Raw genomic sequence first — 20665 nt, 5'->3', positions numbered from 1 at the left:
TGAACCAGAAGTGATAGCTATCATAATCATCCACAGAGAAAGCAATTACAACAAAATTAGAAATATTTCTTAGCTTTTTCCCCCATTCTTTCTTTCATTTTACTTATTTCCTTCATCACTCATAGCTCGATCTTCACTCAGTAAAATTATAAAACAGCCTCTTAGTTCTCTATAGAGGGAAGAAAAAACCACTTTTTTTCTGTTTAGTTAAATTAATGACTGAAAATTGGAACAAATGATAGTAGGTGCAGTGCCTGGGAGCCAAACAGGGCTTCAAGAAAAGCTCAACAGGGGTGGAAGTCATGTAAGCAGTTGTGTTAGCTCATTCTGCGTTTTTCAATATATCATAAATCACTTCAGATTAAACTGAAAACAGAGTATGTAAGTTCAATCCAAATCCATTCCTTGCTTTGGTTATTTGAAAAAAAAAATAAGCTGTACAGAATGATTTTCACTTTGACAGATACAAATACGAGAGGGTTGTCCTCCAGCAGCTCATGATACTGCAGACATCTGTATAGCTTAACCGTATAATTGAGCATTCCGAAGCACTTTGCAAAGCCATCTATTATATCCCTGCAGCACACTGAATGCACTGTGGGAAATTGCTCATCTGTTTCATCAATGATCCATTCCATGCCATGACTCTGCATCGGTATTTTACTTTGTTTATAAACATACCGCCTCCTTTTCAGCCCGATCACCTTTTGTCTCAGACATCAGTCCTCTGAGGCAGTGCTTGATATCTTTGGTGCTTTTAAACTCGGGCAGTGTTCTGCAAGACGCTGTGCGTTTATTGCATTTTGTTCTTGGGTTCATGTCATTTGATGTCCAAAGACTTCTCTTTCTAAGGATTATTTGCAGCTGTTCCTTTTAACAGAATGTACTTGTCAATCACAACACTTGCTTGAAGTTCTTGTGAGAGCTCTCCTGCCAAAGAAGGTACAGTAATTTCCCTCCACAATGAAATTCTGCCTCTTTGCGATACCATTAGAGAATTTCTTTTTCTTTTCCCTCCTTCCAAGATGGGGTAGAACAACTTACAACCTGCAGTCAAACTCTTCTGAAAGTCCACAGGGATTCAAGATCCTTTATGAGTCTTGCTGGGTGGCAGATGCTGCAGCTGCAAGCCTCAGAGCTTCTCCCATTTGCTGAAGGAGAGCCATCAGTTAGAATGAGCAGTTTGGCAAGTCAAATCTGCTTTCAGCAATTCCTTTTCTTGACAATTTCTAATTGTGTGTGAGAAATCATGTTCATTGAACATGGCTTCAAACAGCATGAGTGATATACCTCATGGAAACACTTGGAAGGAGGGGAGTGACTGACAATAAAGGAAATAATTAAAATGAAAGTATTAAGCAATGACAATTAGGGAGCTGAAGTGCTACTGCCAATGATAATGTCTTCAACCTAATTAAATTTTTGGCTCATTGAATATGACAAATACAAATGCAGTTTGGGCGCTCCTTATTATACTCAGGATTTTAGACTAAAAATACAAGGGTTTGAATGTTGCCAATGAAAATATTAATGAGGAAGCATTAATCTTTTAGGAACTGTAATTACAGTAATGGTAGTACTTTCTTTATCCCAGATAAAGGAGTCATAGTGTTGGACAAAGGCTCCAGACTGTGTTGTGATCATTCAGGTGTATTTTAGGCACATTTTGGGAGGAGACAAAAAAATTAGAAGTACGTAAAACAAAGCTGTAGAGAGGAGGCTACTCTGCAAAACCACAGGAAAAAAAAAAGGATAAGTAACAATAGGCTTACATAGATGAAATATTCAAATATCATTAAGTTTCCAGTAGTGGGAGAGGAGTTGAAAAGCAAAGGAACTGATCACCTGGAGATGTGCTGAGCTTCTGTCATTGGGCAGCTTTCAGAAGTGGCTGCACAAATGTCTCTCAGGGCTGCTTCTGGTGCCAGGAGTGACAACTGATCCTGTCTTGTGGCTGAGCTGGACAAGATGACATTGTGAGTCCTTCCACAGTTTATCATTTCCTTGGTTGTCACCTTCTGAGTCAGGATTGTCTTTTGTGGTCATCGTTTTCTCTCTGTCATTTCTCCTTAAACAGGATTTACTGCTGTGGGGTGATCAGGACCTGCTGGTTGTGAGCTCCAAAGGAATAACCAGCTCTGATACTCATGTGCCTGTTTCTTTCTTGTGTTAGGAAGGGCAGTAAGACACAACATATAGGCACCAAATATACTAGGGGGAGTTGATATTTAAGAAGTGCCGGATTTTCTGAGTATAAAGATATAATACTTTTCATTAGAGATGCTTAGGCATAGTTGTTTTCATATCTGAATGTCAAGATAGAATGAGGTTTATTAAAACTTGATTATTAAATCCCTATGATGAAACCTTGCTCCGAGCACAACAGAATCAGTAATGGAAGGATGTGAGAGAAGGGGCTATACCAAGCCACCCTTCAGCTATTTCTCATCTTCAGTTTTTGGAGGTCTGTGTTGTGCTTCTTAATCTCTGGTTGAATCCATTTCTTGAGTGTTTCAGGAGAACAAATCTCTTTGCTGACCCCATGCCCAAGGTTGGGTCATTCCTGATGAGCCTCTTGCATGCACAAGAGGTGGGGCAAAGACGTCGTCAGCAATATGATATTGTGACGTGGGAACAATGCTGGTGTGGTGCTGCCAGCCCTCCTCCCCTCCCACCAAAGCTGCCTGAAGAATTGCTTGGCTTCTTTACTTTAGACTTATAATAGCAGGAAGTTCAGCTTTTGAAAATCTACAGTGAAAAGGAACTTTGAAATTCACATTGTTGTGTTTTAAAAATGGCCTAATTGGTTTTAGGTTTCAATCTTTTAATATCTTGATTTAAGACATCAAAATACTGGTAGGAAGAACACAGTGTTCTGAGTCTTAACTTTATCTCTGGTACCAGAGTAACAATTAACTGCTGGTTGTTCATCATTAAATGGTACAATTCACTGTGAACAGCAATAACTTCAAGAGTTTGCTTGAAATGCTGCATTTACATCCGTAGTCCGATTTATAATCTCAGAACTCTATGTCAGCTTTATGCAGAATAATAAGACAAATATTACAGTTATTGCATTGCAGAAGGTAAATGCTTATTTAAACATGCACTTCGTGCAGAGCTCTAGGCGACCTTGTAAATCACTACCCAGTCTGACACAGCTCTTAGCTAAGTGTCATTTACATATTTTCCTGACAGTGTTCTCTCTAAATGGAATTAAATAAATGAGAAAATACAGGTGCATTAAATTAAAAAGTCCTATTTTAGAATCAAAAGTAATTTTAAACTTCTAGATACTATCTTCAGGTAAGAAATAGATCAGTCACAGTTGTTTGGGAAATTGAAATTGGAAATCAAGCCCAATTCTTTTCAATTCAAAACGATGCGAGGCAGGAACATATATTTTAGTGAAAGAAACTGAATAAAACCCACTTTTCTTTTGGAACAATATTTCAAATATTCAAGAAGGCAGTTAAGTCAGATGATAATTGAAAGCATGAGAATGTCAGGAATAGTGAGATTTTTGAAGTGAGGTGCTGTAATCACCCCATGAAGAGCCACGTTCTTTAATTCTACTGTGTTTGTTATCCCTAGCGAGTCTCCCGCAGCTTCTCCAGCCGCCCTCCCAAGTTATTTGCCTTGTTTTAATAAAGATATTAAAAAACTAGGGAATATCTGAATACAGTAACAGAACAAAGATGCCTGGGCTGTTCTCATAGGAGTTGAGATAGTAATGATTTAGATTACATGTTCAAAATGTAAGCAGCAATAAGATATGCACAGAGCCACATAAAGGAGCTTGTCATGAGCTACTGCCTGAGCCCACTGTACAGAACAGGAGAATCAGCAAACCTACAGCTATTTTTCATCACTTTTATGGAACCACAACTGTACCAAATATTGTAGGACATGAGCAAAGCAAAGGGCTTGAGAAGGTTCCAAAAAGCCAAAAGAGCTTCCAGCACAAGTGCTGGCATTGAGGGCAGCTCCCCATCTGCCTTCATGACCAGCCTGCACCCCATGAGATGGACGGCAGCCCGCAAACCTCCTGCTCCTGGAGACCTCAAGAATACTGCAAAGGGGTGAGGGAGAAAAGAGGAGGGAACCAGGATCTGGCACGACAGAGCCTGGATGCTGTAAGGAAGTCAGTAGGGAAGTACGCGGATTTTTCCATATTTTCCATTTGCAAGCAGGTCCTTGGGAGAAGGCAGGGATCAAACCAGTTAGCAAAACATTTTGATTTTGACAAAAAAGAAAACATTTCTTTACAACTTTTCTGACTGGACTTTTCTGCAAGTAATACAGCATCAACGATGACATTGACTTTGATAAACATAGTAAAAGCCGCATGTTGCCTGGCTTCTTTAACGCCAGCTTAATAAGAAATCAAATTCCTCACATTATAGCATTGCATAGCTGAATGCATTTCTGCAGTTTGTGTTACCCTCCAAAACAGCAGTTACTGGGAGGTTTTAGAAACCAGACAGCAAGGCAGAGTGATTGTAGTTGTACTTCAGCGGTTCTTTTTTTCCTCGTATGTACATTTGAGACAGGCAATCAAGCAAGTAGTTGGCTATTTATTTGCCACTACTGCAGTTAAAGCTCATATGAACCATTACACAGAAAATTACTTTCTTTCTCAGTTTATATGTATGACCTTGATAGCTTTGCTGTTCACTGGCACCATTGCCATGGAAACGGGAGAATGATCTTTCTGTTGATATCATTGCATAATTAAAGGTCACCGAGACTGTTTAGGTCAAGAGATCATTTTCAGAGTTCAGCTCTGTGGGGGGTGAATGGTATTCCTCAGAAATTTTGTGTTTTGACTGATGCGATTGTTACTTTGTCATCCTAATTTAAACTATGATCCCCACTGTCTTCACTTTAAGAACCAGAAATATTTGCCAAACCTACAGATTTCAAATAAACCCCATATCTGTGAGGCTGTTTTTTCTAGTTGTTCCCAGGTACACAGAACTAACAAGCTATGAAGTTCATTGCTACTTGTCAGTTGAGCAGTGGTAACTGGCTGTGTAATTGCTTCTGACCACTTTGAATTATGTGTAAAACACACTCACTTATACTGGTAAAAGCCTCTGGTGATGGAAATTTGAGTCTCTCCAGGATGCAGCTGGCTCAGAGGTTGTTTTCCTAATGGCTTCTCATAAAAAGCTTGACGTTTCTATAAGGGCAGTTTAAGAGAGAACAAATAGGAACCTGTCCTTCTCCAGCGGACATTGACAACAGTTTTCGTCTTTCCCTGAAAACTTATGTGTTCAAAATCTGTCCCATTTTTGACAGGCCACGTTTTCTAGATTACCAGTGATTCTTGTTGCTTGACTCCAGAGTCTATCCAGAGGACCCCATTTTTTGTTGAAACTGATACTCAAACCACCAACATGATGCTTCAGCTCAGGCATCACCAGCCTGAGCATAAAGTAGGGGCTACTTCATGTTTTTAACCTATGGTGTTTCTGGTTCAACATCACAGATTAAGAAAGAAAAAAAAAGTAATGGGGCCGATGACTGCAGTTTTATAACTCTTAAAAAAAGATTTTATAAACTGTATTTCAGTACTATTATAATTAATTAATAGAACCTAACTCCATGTTAACATCTCATCCCGTGCTTTGGGCAACTCTTGAGGTGTTTAGGGAAAAGAAAGACCAGATCCACATTAGCCTTCTGGACTGGCTAGCCAAAATCATGTACATTGTCATACTCTTCCCTTTCCTTTGCCTTTATTTTTACACAGAGACTTTTGAAAGGCCTGTCTACCTGTAGTTGACTGCTCTCTGAGTAGGTCTACATTTTTTATATACCCTTTCTTTTTCCCTGCATGTCCTTTCAGAACAAGCTGTGTCCTTTTATATCAGTATTCCAGTCATGTGAATTCTTCCCTCAAATTTCCTGTTATGCAAGGAAAAGTGAACACTATGAGGTCCTTTTCATAACTTATGTAATTTGACAATCTCTCTTTATTAGCACTGGGTTTGTCATCTTGGTTTACTGCTGGGAAAGCAAAGATTTTCACTGCATGATATAATAACTATAAAAATGATTCAGATGCTGGTAAATAGCACAATAAGACTAATTTTCAGTATATTGTTTCAAGATGACTTGCAGACGTACAGCTAATTAAAAATAGTAAGTGTTGGGCTAATGTAGATTCATGCCTCAAGCTGGCAAAATACCTGGGATAGTCTATACAAAAGTTGTCATGAGATGGAAGAAGTCCTGCATTTGGAGCACTGAAAATGGCTAAAACAATGGAGGTTGTAGTGAAAGAAATAATAAAGGGCAAATGTTGGCGAAAACAAGTAGGTGACATCTAGTCTGGTCCATCTCGCACCCACAGGCAAGATCTAACCCTTTGGGACATTTCCATTACCTTGTCTTTGGAAAAGACAGGTAATGAGTTTTCTGGGAATAAGCTCTCATGACAAATTCCTTCTCCTGGAGTGAGAGCGATGCAGAACTCAGCACTGGTTCCCTCTTAGATGAGGGGAGCAGTCTGAGGGAACATCTGTTTTCACATATGCAGTATCCAGATAGATATGCAGCCAAGGATAGAGTGTCCTATTATGTTATATATGTTCATTGTCCTATAATTAACTTTATTGTCATATTTGACAATTATTTGATATCTTTATCTGATCTAGAAAGAGAAATATGCTTTTTCAATGCAGAATCAGCTCATGGCTAACCGTATATTGATAAACCCAAATCCTCCTGCACAGGAGTATATTGAATGCTGTATAAAATAGACCTGATCCATTAGAACATTGCAATTTATTTTCCTCTTAAAACAACAAATGAATCTCTTCTGAATTCTCAGTCAATATTCTTTTGTGAGACTAATAAAGAACTCCTGAAGTGGAAGTGGGTTATATTCTCTTGTCTTTTTCTCTCCTTTCTTCCCTGTAAAGTAACACCACATCAGCTTTTAAGGAAGAACCAAACCCTGTAAGATATAGACAAGTGAATGGTTTGTGTTCAAGAAATCCATGAATCTTCTCTTTTGTAAGGATCAGGGCTTGTTTTTTTTTTTTTCTTTTTTTTCTTTTAAGTTGCTTTCATTTTCCACATAGCTTTCTGAGAACGTGATTATTTTGGCTTCTGGCTGTGGTTGCCAATACGACCTACTACTGGAGACTCCCAAAAACTTTTACAGGAACCACATTTTTTGAAGTTCCAAAAAAATTTAATATGGGACTTCAGCAAACAGTCAGCCCTTTAGTCAGCCTGGATTTTCAAGAAATGCACCATTGATCGTGAATTTATTATAAATGATTATATGCATTGCTTGCCTGGGATGATACTTAGCAGATTTTAAGTGAGCATCTAACTAGAAATATGTTCTTTCAGAGGGAAAAAGAGAAAACATATCCTGTTACACTGGGGTTGTTCCTGAGGTTCAAGAGGTACTTCAATAGAAGCAGAACATGAAAGGGAGCAGAGAAAAGCATGAAGTTTTTATGGTTAAGGCACAAATAGGCAACAAGACTATTGATTAGAAAAATCTCCTGGTCAGCTTTCAAAAATGATAACTTCACTAAGAACAGAGAAGCTTTTCAGTATCTCTTGGAAATGAATATACATACAACTGGGTATCCTGTGGAACAAAGCCTCTCAGTGCAGATACTATATCTCCTCATCGAAACCCAGATATTAATATTCCTTGGCTGGATGTAGAACAGTCTTTCTTATAAAAAGCTCTTATTTTCTTTGATGACTCAGTGGCAAAGTTCAGTGGAAAACAAGCTCTAACCTGCTATCTGGAGTTACAGAAGCAGAGGATGCTGTCTTGACAGCAGTGCAATGAGAGAATTAGTGTCAAAAGATGTTGGAGAAAGGAATTTTACAAAGACAATAGAAAATCCCACTGAAAATTCAGTTCCCTTGGGAAAATAGTAACCACTGAAAATTCAGCTTGCAAGGACATGACGTTTTAATTCTTTATATTCTTCTAATAGCTTGTTTTAAGGACAAGAAAGAGGACAAGTTTTAGTTAAGTACTTACTACTTTCTTTGGGAAGCATTGTCTTTTTCTTTTGTAGTTTTAGGATCAGGAAATGATGGAAGTGACATGCGACCTGATCTGTGGGAGGGCTTAGATTTCTAAATCCCTGGTGAGGTGCTGAAGTCAAAAGTCAATGCTGCCAGTCCCTGGAATTGCTTTCTTAGCATTAACATTCTTCACGTACCCCCATTTCTGTTAATGGCCATTATTTTGTCAGGCTTGATGGGAGTTTGAAGGGATATTGGATTTCAGTCTCTGCTCCGCTGAATATTTAATATAAAATAAGAAATATTAATAAAGCAAGGATTAGGTAGGACTCTCCTCTCTCAGGGGAGTGCCTCATGATTAATCTGTGGAGCACACCTTCTCTCTCTGACCCAGTAAGTGTTTAATTATTTAAGTAAGTGGGACAGGTTCAGTAGGTGAGAATGAGCATCAAGCAGGGAGTCAAAATGCTGTGCTGGAAAAAAGGGAACTGCAGTTCCTTAGACAGAAGAGTTATTTGAACCCAGACCTCCTGTATTCTGGGCAAATGCTGTATCTACTAAAGGTAGCTTTAGCTTTTGGGAAGGCTGATGGGAAGTGGCACTGCTTTGGCAGCATCTGCCTTCTTGTGAGGATCTGTGGTGCAAGAGCTCAGCATTGCACACTGAGTGTCACAGAAAAGGAGTAGAGGCACACCCTCTTCCCACTCACATGATAAAAATCAATCTGAATTTAATTTCTGTTGCAGCTGAGATTTTTTTCATGGCTACAATACTTTTGACTAAGACTGTCTTCACGGGATTATAAATGGCACCCACCAGAAAGCAATGAACTGAAGAATCTGTAAATAATTCTTGTTCAGATCCACAACATGACTTTGGAAGTGCAAATAATGTTTGGGAAAAGGAATCGGCAGTTATGAGTGGGTTTCCTTAAAAGACATTCCTTGTACTGTCAGTCTTTTTGCATAGCCAAGACACAAAGGGCAGGAGAAGAGAAAGGTGAATGTGTCTTTGCAGAAGTTCATGAGCTACTGCTTGGTGGCAGAAGCAGAATTAAAACCCATGTCTGTTCTTTCTGAGATGAGAGCTCTACCCCTTAGATCAAGATGTCTAGCAGAGTTCAGAGATTAATTTCATTTTGAAAAACCACCCAAACACCCACTCTCAATTTTCGCTTGCATGCCGTATGTGGAGTAAATTGGTTGCAAAGTTAGCAGGGGGCCTAAAGGACTTGAGTCTCAAGCCTGTGCTTTGGCTACTCGGCTGAGCTGCCTACACCACCCACAGAGCATCACTCTACTGAGACTTTGTTGTTTTTTATCGAGGAGTAAAAAGGAGCTTGATTCTTTAGACTCCAAATGATATCGGTGACTCTGGACCAGCCCAAAGACAGTTGTGTATGTTTTCATTGCTGTTCACTGCCTAGTTCACTAAAACAGATGAGTTATCAGTATTCCTCTATTTATCTGTTTGATGATGGTGGCAACTCACCACCTAAATCAAGCTAGTTTTAGTTTCATTCCTTGGAGAATCACTTAACAAAAGGAGCAGAACCACACAACAGTCCTGAATGCTGTGGTCAGAACTACCGTTCCTGAGACATCATCAAGAATGTAAGCCTGCCTGCTGGTCAGATGGAGCAGACAAGGGCTGTGCTGGAAACACTGATGAACTTGAATGAAAACTAGTTTCATTTGTAGTCAGATTTGCTGCATGTGGTTTCCCAGCAGCTCTCCAGCTTCCAGCTTAGAGGTCAGTGAATCTACTTGTAACAAATGAGAAACTGAAGCTAAATGCAACTTGTTCCAGCGTTAGTTTGAAATGTTAGTTACAGGGTTTTGGGTTTATTTATTTTTTTATATAAACTACAAAGTGTATTGCTGACAGTGGCTAGCAAAGTTTAGGAAACAAAAGAGAAATTTGAGTTAAAAGGCCTGTTTGTCAAGGTAACAATTGTGGTGAAATGTTGTGAAGAATTTTTGCTTTTTTAGACACTGTTTTCTCCAATTATTATATAAAATGGTCTAATAAGTCTGAATTCAGTTCTTAGTTCAGCAGGCATCATGGCTGAAAAGTGGATGTCAGAAGTCTTAAAAGGATTAGTGCTCCATAAAAAAAACCAATAAAATTGATTTGTGAATTAGAGGTCCCCTTCACAGAAGTAATAAAGTTTTCTTTCTGCAAGCAGTGAAATTTCTTTCTTGTAGCTGTCAGTGTAGTCATTCTGCATCGGTGTAAGATATCGACAGTGTGCTCAGGGCAATAGCAGAAAAGGGCAGAGATTAAATAAGGGGAAGGGAGCAATCTCAATTGAGTAGAGCTGTTCCATACCAACTGCAAATACAATAAAACTACAAGGCCCAACCCTGCTCTTGGAAAAATGTTCCTAGTAACTTCAGTAACGGTGCAATGATTTTTTATGATGTTGGTAATGAAAATGCATCTCAGAGGTGCTGAAACCTGTACTTCGTGCACTCCAGGACTTCAATACAGCTACGATAACTATCCAACTCAGAAAACTTCCCTTTCTCTATTGATTGATTAGCGCACACTTCAGGATCTCAGCTGGTGTAAAACATGGGCTAACAGTCTGTCTCTGAAGGGGCAAGATAGGCAGAAAACATCAAAATCCTGCACTGAAGGGAATGCTAAACCAGAAGCAACCAAACAAAGCCAACCAAAGATATCTGGAGTGGAAGATCTCTGGTGAACAGGGTTTTCTTCTCAGGAATTAGAATTAAACTGTAAGAACAGGAAAAGGGAAGAAAAATACTTTTGTTTTCACTACAAGATTTAAGGAGTGAATGGACAGATTGCTTGACACTTAACGAAGAAAGTTAATGCTCTTCTTATTTGAAGTATACGAGGAAAAATAATCTGAGAGCTTTCAGAGGGCTCCACCCTGTCCCCCCGCCAGCAGGATTCACATGTGAGTGCTCAGATGAATGGAACTGGGTATGAACTTGTCAGGATCGGTGATGTCTGCAGAGCAGCCTCTGCAGGTCGATGGCAGAGGTCATGGACTGTGCAGCACTAATTCCTTGCTACTTGCTTTTGGCACCATGCAAATCTGAGTCACGTCACACGATAGTGGTTCTTGGCGAATGGAGCTTCAGAAGGTTCCGCAGCCCAACCCAAGAGATTGTTGGCGTTGGGGAAGAGTGAGCAACAACCCCAGCAATGGCCTGAATCAATAGATAGGCTATGAACAGCTAGTAATATCCCAAAGGCTATTCCACATACACCAGAAATAAAAATTTAATCAGACTCAAGATATTTTTGTGTTTTCCGTAAGTTTTCTATGTTACAAAGTAATAACACATACATACTTTAAAAAAATATATTGACAGAAGGAAATGACAGAAAGGAGAAATCTGTGCTGGTTTTGCTTTGTTCCTAATTAATGAATTCCAGGCCTAATAGCTCAGAGTATATAGATGCAGAGAGACAAAGTGCTCACCAAACTTAATGCTCACCAAACTTGGGCTGCAGAAGAGTCACAATATATGAGCTTTTAAAAGTGCATGTAAGAAACAGGCTGTTAGGTTGCTTTTGATCTCAAAGGCCAGAGCACAAGAAGGTCACGCAGGTGAAATTTAGAGAGTCCTTAAGAGAGTGGCATTGCCTTATATTCTGACACACTAGGACACAAGAATTTTATTAAGTCCTGCTGGGGCTGGACTTCAGTATCTTCAAGGTAAGACCTGTCCCTGCCGCGCAGTATTGTTTCTTCACCAGTTTCATAGACAACATAAAGCTCAAACGATGGCAGCACGGTTTAAGTCATGCAGTGTTCCTTCTTCAAAATCAACATGTATTTGATTGTGCTCTATATTTTAGTGTACTAGAACTAATCTACTAAAATATTCATGTGGCAAAGAAAAATGGGAATAAAAAATAATAAAGTATGTGCAGTGTGTTGGAATTAATGTGCCTAGTGGAACATTAACTTTCATATACTTAAGATTTTTTAACCTTGTCACCTTAATGGTGTTCTGACGCTGCACTTTACATTTAGTATTTTTCTTTTTTAAAGTTGAAAGAAAAAATAAAATAAAGATGGGAAGGGGAGGGGTAAGCAGAAGAAAATAAAAGAGGATCAGGAATGATGGAGCTGAGTTCCTTTGCTTGGCGAGTAAAGCTCATAAACACCTTGAACTACACAGGTTCTATGTCTACTACTTATTTCATACATAAGATAAAATTCAGAGCAGGCAGGCATAGAAAGCTATGCAATAATTAGGAAACAACAAAAGACTTCATGAGATTTAAGTGCTGAATATGCAGAGCTGACCCTTAGATAGCCTGAAATAAATTTCACCCTCACACGGCTGCTGTTTTGAAAGGATGTGCATGAAACATTAATGCATTTGCATGAAAAATCCACACGCATCTGTATTTTGTTTCCATTTTTAACTATGTATTTCTGCTGTACGTGTGCTGAACCCTGCTCTTAATAGTGAGCAGTCTTTATTAATAGGCTCCTGGAAATCCAAATGGTAAGAAGGATTTTGAAAATGTTTGAAACTGAGTACCCAATTCTGTTCTGCCCCCAACTGCAAATTCCAGATGAAGCTTTTTATGCTCAGACTCGAAAAAAAAAATCATGAGAACTTATTTGTGGCAACAAACCAGCTGGGGAAAATTATATTGCAAACTGCAAATTTCATAAAAATTGAGAGTATGAGAACAAAAGAGAAAAAGGGAAAAGGGTGGTTTGTAATGGAGACAGCTTTACAAGCGTAGCTGTGTTGGGCATACTAATGATCTGCTGTATCAGGTTAGAGAGGACATCTAATGCTTTGTGGAATCTGAAAGTACCTAATTCATCTTCCAGCTGTTCATGTATCCTCCCCTGTTGTCTGCCTGGAGTCCCGCACAGATGCGTTTTCCTGAAGGGCTCTGTAGGTTTTACAGGTCTTTCTGCACAAAGTTGATTGCAAGAGGTGGTCTGCTGGCAGTTCCTCAGTGGAACATGTTCTTACATCATTGTTGAGGTGGTGAAGTTTAATCTTAACAGGGAGGAAAAAAAACAAACAAAGCATCCTCGATTCATTAAAAGAAACTTTTATTAGTTGTTTTACAACTGCATGTTTTAGAATGTATGTTTTAATTAAATAGATGCTCTCGAGCTTTAAGGTATTGCTTCATTTTCTGGCCAAACAAACTCTTTGTATTGAATGTACAAATGAATTTTGCAGAAATATTCATGGCCAAGGACATAAAAATAGGAATCAATACAGCAAACAAAAGAAAATTCCAGATGCTTCTCTGTCCTAGATTTCCTATAAACCTGAAGCCTATGCAGTACTTCAACATACACTTTTAATCAAAGATATAATGAAGTGTGCACTCAGGTCACTGAAATGAACAAGATGTCTTGTTTCTAAGTTTAATTAAAAGATTTCTTCATTGAATCGTGTTGTACAAAATTCTCATTTGTTTTATGTTTGTTGTAATTAAAAATGGTCTCCTGTCACGCAACTGTATGGACTTCTGTCTTGAACCTGTATTTTAATCTGTTCAAGGGGATAAGAGTCAAAAAGTAGAACATTAATCTTTCTAAAACAACTTTCTGTTCTTGTATAGGTATCCAGTTGAATAACAATCTGGTAATTTCCAAAAAAATGTAGCTCCAGTGAGCATGGACTAACTTCTGTTTTCTCACTGCTTCTGTTCCCTTTACTGCCCTCTTGGCTTCTTTATCTAGAATTCTACCATCGACTAAATTCACTGAAATATTTTAAACACATATTTCATTGCAAGTATGTGCTTAAATCCCACGAGTTACAAACAGCAGTTAAGTAAGCGTTTATAAGAGCTGTGGTAAGTAGGGGTTAGATCGATCTGCCTTGCTGGTTCAGGATGTTTCATACGGGGACAGGTCTTTTCTTTGTGCTTTCTGCCTTGTACCACCAAAATTGTGCTCAGCAGCCCAGGAGGAAGGGTTTGTCCTTTGATAGTTGTCACTGAAAATGTGGTGCCTGGGTGTGCAAAGGTTTTACACGCCTTCAATCCTTGACAGACAAAATTGTGCTGGGCTGTCTAGTTAGTCTAGCTTGACAGCCAGAATGGTTTGACCTGTGGAATTCATGGTGGGGGTTGAGTGATTACAGAGCGAACAGACATCGTGGATGCTTTTGGGTTGCCCAGTGCTGTGAACTAGATGTACAGCACTTTTATTGGGAAAAAGCGAGTGATGACTTAGTAACTCCATTATTGGTCGCCTGGCCCTGCTTTATTTTACACCTACCTTGACCAGGTCAAATTGATGAGAAAACGAACTGTGGAAATGTTTACTGTTTTAATCAAAAAGCAAAATGGATTAGGCTAAGAATGGAAAGACTGCCATCTCAGATTAAACCACGTAGACTGGGGGTCCGTCCAAACCTCCATCCGCTCTACAAAGGTCAACCAGAGTCATTCTTCTCCAAACACATACTCCTACCTTTCAGCACACAGAAGATGAGAGACTTCCTGCACAAGCAGCTGCGTCTGAGGTGTCACATTTAACAATCTACAACAGAAGTACCTTGCATGAATTTACTGGATTATTTTTAGATATCCCTAGCATCTTGTGGCAAGGGCTTCCATAGAGTAATCTGGTTGCCTTTCTATTTTCTCTGTAACTACACTAGAAATGCTCTGTTGGGCTATTACTACAATACTCTTGAATTCAATATTACAGGGTATACCCAGACACAAAAGTACAATTCTTTGGAGCAATTAATCAGCATGAATCACAGATGATGCTCTGAGGGCTTCATAAGCAGAAGACACTTGTGTGGGATAAGCAATAATCTTTGTAAGTTAAATTTCACCAGTTGTGCTTGTCTTTCTTGGAAGTGGCTGAGTGGTGTTGAGTTGTAGGGAAAGAGAGATTTGCAATGTTTATGTCAAGGGAGAAAACAGCTGCAAGCGCTGCCAGTACCTCTTCTGCAGGGTCCTGAGTGCTCTGTGAGGTCTGGTTGCCTTTAATTCCTTTAGCAGATGAAGGAAAATGAGTTCCTCATAAAAAGTACATAGTTCATTGGTCTTTAATGTAGATATAGAAAGCTATGAATACACTGAAGAGACATAACTGAACTCATACAATTCTAAATGCAATGCCTTTGTTTTCTCTGTGGTTGCTTTTGTTTACTGTTTATATAAAATTTGGTCCACAGAATTCATCTAGTGGAGAAATCTTCCCATGATCATTTAATTCTCTGTTATACCACAACTTCTTTTCACCTACCACTATACAAACACGCTGCACATAGTTCATTAATGCAAAACCAAAAATCCCTCATATTTTCTCAGTGCTATTAGCTTTTCAGCTGTTGTATCACCTTTTATTGAAATTCTGCCAAGTCCTCCAAGCTAAGCAGAGTGAATATACATCAGTAGGGACCTCCAAGAAACATAAGCTATTTCAATATTTGGCATAGGTTTCTCTGAATCAACTCTGAACAAAGCAGGGTGGTAGAACAATATTGTGGTGTTAGAGGATTTGCATTTTACAGAGGTACATCATGTTTCTTTCCATTTTAAAAATCCCAAGTTTCTTTCTATAAAAGAAATACTGTGTTGTCTTGACTCAACTATAGTGTTTAATCTATTTTGGGTATACTGTGTGGTAGTTTTAGTTTTTCCACTTGATGTTTTCCTTGTTCTCACTCTCTACCCTCTTTTTTGAACTGTTACACTTGACTCCTCACTAACAAAATGATGATGCTTCACTGTAAACTCAAGATATAACTGCCATAGTTATAGAACCATCTCTCTATCTCCTTACCTGTATCATCAGTTACTGACTCTCCATCTGTATTCATCCCATGTGATACTCGAATTATCTTATCCCCATTTTCATAGATGAGAAATGAGTAATCGACAGACTTGTCCATTAAAAGAATTATATGCCAGTGTCATACACCCCCTGCCTTGCTGCCAGAAGATAATGGATAAACTCCCTGGTGTGGGGGCTGAAATTTGTTTAACTGACATTTCCTATTGTCATTTTCTCTTTCAGACTAACAGCTAAAGCCGTTGCAGTTCTCTTACCAATCTTGGGAAGCTCTTGGATCTTTGGGATTTTGGCTGTCAATGCTCATGCATTAGTATTTCAGTATATATTTGCTGTTTTCAATTCACTACAAGTAAGTACCTGGTGGGAATGTTTATGGCTACCAAACTGTTACTGAAATCCAATAAATGGATCATTAGTAATGTTTTCACATGCTTTTGTTTACTGGATTGTTCCTATGTTCCTTCCCCTGTCTTTTAAGTCTGTGTATGAACAGAACTTTTATCCCACTCCTTAGTGTTTCCAGTAGCAAAAATTAAATAAATGAGACAGTGAGCTTGAGAAATGAAATTCCGTCTTCCAGCACCATGTACCACGGGCAAGATTCTCTAGCAGAGATACCAAAACAATTTTTCAGTGTCAGTTTGAGGCTTCATTACTGAGACTAAATGAAAATGAACCTAAGTTTGCAAGAATGGTGCGGCTTAAGGAGAAAAGTGGAACTATTCTGTGTGCTGAAAAAACAGCGTGTGACACTTTTATGCTGCCAATTAGATCCTTGTGTTCTTAAGTCACCAACCCAGAAAAGTAGCTCTGCCCAAGAAGGAATGTAAGCATGTGCTCAGCTTTATGTGGGTATTTCAATAGAGGCATAAATCTTGCAGGTGTGTTATTATTCTTTCTGAAATAATGATTACAAATGGTGAAAACATTGAACTCTTTAAATCCTTTTCTTATCTCGGGAATAAATGCCACTATGGTTAGAAAAAGAGCGCAACACAGCTCTCCTGATAAACTGATAAGAAAAGTTCTAACTTTCATCCAAAAACATAAGTTTGAAAAATGTGAGTGTGTCTGAATATTCCCCAAGAGAAAATAAAATTATTTTGGGAGGGAAAAGGGATGGGATCTTTTCGATTTCTATAGGACAAAAAGCCCAAAGATAGCAAAATTTGTGAAAATTTTCCTAATATCTTGCTTTTCTAATGTGAAAAATGATACGTTGTTTCACAAAGAGTATTTCTCTCTGCCACTAACTTTGTATGCACAGACAGAAAGCTCTCTTGTTCTCATGAAAATATAATTCCTACTTCATTTCAGGCAGATGTTTCTCCTTCACCTCCCCAAAGCTTAGGACTTACAGCTTTGCAGGAAAAGGTCCAGCCAAGCCTCATAGTAACCTGATGCTGTAGGTTTCTCCACTTTAATGTGGGGCACAAGTTGACCTACTCTTTGATTTTTCATATATCTCCAGCTACCCAATACCTGCTTTATAGAATACTGTGAGAAATACATAACTGTATTTCATTCATTATAGTCTGTCCCACCCTTCTCCTTTTATCTGTTTTCAGGGATTTTTCATGTTCCTGTTTCACTGTCTTCTGAATTCAGAGGTATGTAACCAAGTGCGCTTAAATTTGATGTTGCCATGTTCAAGTAACATAATCTAAACCAAGAAAATACTTTCTCCATTATTGTGGCCTGCTTTGCCACTGATTTCTTTTTCCTTTCTAGCATGACTATTAGTGACTTTGTGACTTCTGTTTTGACTCATGCTTGGCATTTATTTTATTTAACATGAGATTCTTTAAAAAAAAATATACAGAGAAGAGAAGGCAGCTCAAGACTGAGGGAAAAAGCACACCTGAGGGCTGGAGGGGCTGGGCAGGACATGGGCTGTGCTGCTGAGGGAGGATGCATGGTTTAGTGTTTGATAGGAATGGTTGGACTCATTGATCTGGTGGGTCTCTTCCAACCTGGTTATTCTATGATTCTATGATTCTGTGATAGTGGGAGCAGGATTCACTCTAGCAGTTTGCACTGGGCGGGGGGGCTGGCTTTGTTACATATCCAGTTCCAGAGAAGAAAATACTCTCAGCAAAACATACTTCTGTAAGTTGCTTCTGCAGTCTGTAATGGGGAAACCAGAGTAGAACATATACCAGGTGGTTTTATTGGTAGGAAATACAGGTTTTCATAATGGGCCAAGAGGCATCTTTTTGCACTGAGGCTGTCTCAGAGCGACTAGGGTAAAGCCAAGGCAAGGCTGATGTCAGTGAAGCTCATGGAGACCATTTGTGCTGGTCCTGGAGCTTGCGGCAATCTCACTTCCCATAGCGAACAGCAGAAAAAGTTCAGCAACATGTATTACTGATGATAAAAGTTTCTTATGAAAACCATTTCCAGCCCTCTGACAGGGGGATACTGCTCAGTGAACACCCACATAGCTTTGATTCTCCCGTAGTTTTATTTCTCCTAGATACTGCTCAGTAGCTCTGCCCCATAGCCTGCTGCTTCTTCCCACACAACAATATCACTCCAGCTTTTCTGGGGAGACATTATTTATTAATATTTGCCAACCTGTTCAGTCTTAGAGCATCAATATGATCTTTGCTACAATCCATTTGGAGAGTCAGGCCTGACTATAAAATTCTTAATCTCTATTGAAATCAATCAAAGTTAAGCAAGCAGGTTAAAGGTAAGGAGGAAAAAGATTTCTTTATCTTGTTTTCCCCTAGGCTGAAAAACCTTTATTCCTGCTGTCAAGCTTCAGTTGCCTTACATCAAATATAAATATTTGAATTTCTATGTTTTCCCAGGAATCTCATGAGAAATGAAATTCAGAAACTTTTCAGAACTTTTATCTTCAAAAACCAGTTCACATATAGCTAATGTGAACTGTAATTTCTGGACAGTAGGTCTTACTGGCTCCCTCATACACTGTGCCTATCTAAAATACTGCGAGAATTCTTGAGAATTTCAGTCTTACCATAGAAGTAAAACTCAGATACTATAAAGCAAAATCTGCAGATATTTCCAAGTGGCTGCGTTAAAAAAAAAAAAAAAGAGAGAGAGCTTTATTGCCACTCTGCCTGGACAAGAAATGCACACACCTCATAATGAAGCAGAAAAGAATGAGTTTGACAGCGACCTGAGCAGCCTCTCCCGCAGCACCTGCTCAGTGTCACCCATGGCAGCTCAATCATTGAAGCCCCTCCACCTCCTTCAGCAATCTGGCTCTGCCACCCCTAAATTGTAATTTTCATCTTTATTACTGCAATTTAAGCTTCTTATTTCCTGTTTTAACTACTATGTATTTAAAGAACAGATAATTCCCTTCCTCTCCTCAGGAAAGACTGTAGGACTTACCCTGTCTAAGAGGATGGGACAATCCAGATAATACAAAAATGTTGCCAATGATTGAGAAATAAGTGAAGTTATACAACACTTTGTGTTTAAAGTAGGAGTACTTGAGAAGTAAAGTTAAATTCTATTATAAGAATATAAGTAAAAAGAAGAACGTAGGGATAGATTGTTTACTGTGTTTTTAATACAATGAGGTTAATGTGGAGGAAAGATAGCAGGATACTGATTGTAAGCTACACCTGTGAAAATAAACACAGCTTTTTCAAAAGAAATCTTCTATCTGGTTTCATTTACTCCCCAAAGGTTAGAGCTGCCTTTAAGCACAAAACCAAGGTCTGGTCCCTTACCAGCAGTTCAACTCGCAATATAAATGTGAAACCCTTCAATTCAGACATTGTAAGTATTCATCTTTCTTTTTGTTGGTTTGTTTTTTTGTTGGTTTTGGGGTTTTTTTGCTATTGTACTTTGTACTTGAAAGTGTTCCACATTAAATTCTTTTTGGAAAGAATAGGACATACGAAGGCACGAGGGGTTTTTGGCACCTAAGCTAATGCATGGTGTCAGCAGGTGGAATCAGCAAGTGGGAAGTTGCAGCTGCAATATCTGCCTTGAAAGCAAAAGACAAAATTCTGTTTTCTGGTAAACTATAAAATAAAAGTAAACAAAGGTTTATGAACTCTGGAGTAGAGTTCAATGAAACTGTTCCCATCAGTCATAATGGACTTAGTAATATGCTTTCAATCAGCATTTTGGCAACGTATTTGCCTGATGATGATGGCTTTTTGATTGGGCACTTTCACATTTAAGCCTGAGGAACAAACTCTTTAATAAGCCAACACATGTTTTCCTAGCTGTCTTTAAATTGTCTTGGAGGAAAAGACATTTGTTTTTATAAAGAACCAGCCTTCTGCAGTGATAGGTATTAGTAAGTGATTGCTGCCAATCACTTTAGATCCTAGCAATAATTGTTTAAAGATCCTTTTCGGCATGTGCTCTCAGGACTCCATGACAGCGCTGTAATGTAAATAGATGCTTGCAAGCTTTTATTTCATCCAGACTGAGTGCTTTAGCAAAATAAATCAATCTATTTTCAATATTATTTTTTTTTCCAGATGACTGGGAACAGGCCAGGCACAACCCCCACAAAACTGAACACCTGGGATAAAAGCACCAATTCAGCCAACCGCATTGATTTATCAGCAGTCTGACAGTAAAACCAGCTTCTCAGTGAAAATCAAGCCATACATTCAGGACCTCTGACACAGTGTCCACCAGTTCTTTTCTCACTGTTAATACCAGTAGGAAACTGCTTTTTTAAACACTACCTAATAAATTGGAAATTGCCATATTGTTTTTTTGAGCAAATAGCCCTCATCTGCTTGCCTTCAATGGTGTGATCCATTCTACCACTTGGCTACTAGCAATAGCTGTAAAAATAACTAGCACAAATATACACTGGATGGTTTTGTCAGCAATGATGAAAACACTAGGTATGCAAAA

At 38.8% G+C, this 20665-nt stretch overlaps 1 protein-coding gene across 1 annotated transcript in view; it reads left to right on the top strand.

Annotated features, from left to right (window-relative positions):
• ADGRD1 (adhesion G protein-coupled receptor D1) overlaps positions 1 to 20414 on the top strand; it is a 145999-nt gene extending 125585 nt beyond the window's left edge. Inside the window, exons 22-25 of the mRNA XM_069870780.1 lie at positions 16025 to 16151; positions 17371 to 17412; positions 19469 to 19561; positions 20278 to 20414. Of these exons, the coding sequence (XP_069726881.1) occupies positions 16025 to 16151; positions 17371 to 17412; positions 19469 to 19561; positions 20278 to 20373 (358 nt within the window). The 3' untranslated portion in view covers positions 20374 to 20414. The remainder of the gene's footprint in view (positions 1 to 16024; positions 16152 to 17370; positions 17413 to 19468; positions 19562 to 20277) is intronic.
• The last annotated feature ends 251 nt before the right edge of the window (positions 20415 to 20665 follow it).

The sequence above is a fragment of the Phaenicophaeus curvirostris genome, chromosome 17 (genome assembly GCF_032191515.1).
Source record: "Phaenicophaeus curvirostris isolate KB17595 chromosome 17, BPBGC_Pcur_1.0, whole genome shotgun sequence".
Taxonomy (NCBI): Eukaryota; Metazoa; Chordata; class Aves; order Cuculiformes; family Cuculidae; genus Phaenicophaeus; species Phaenicophaeus curvirostris.
This window is presented reverse-complemented; position numbering and strand designations above follow the sequence as displayed.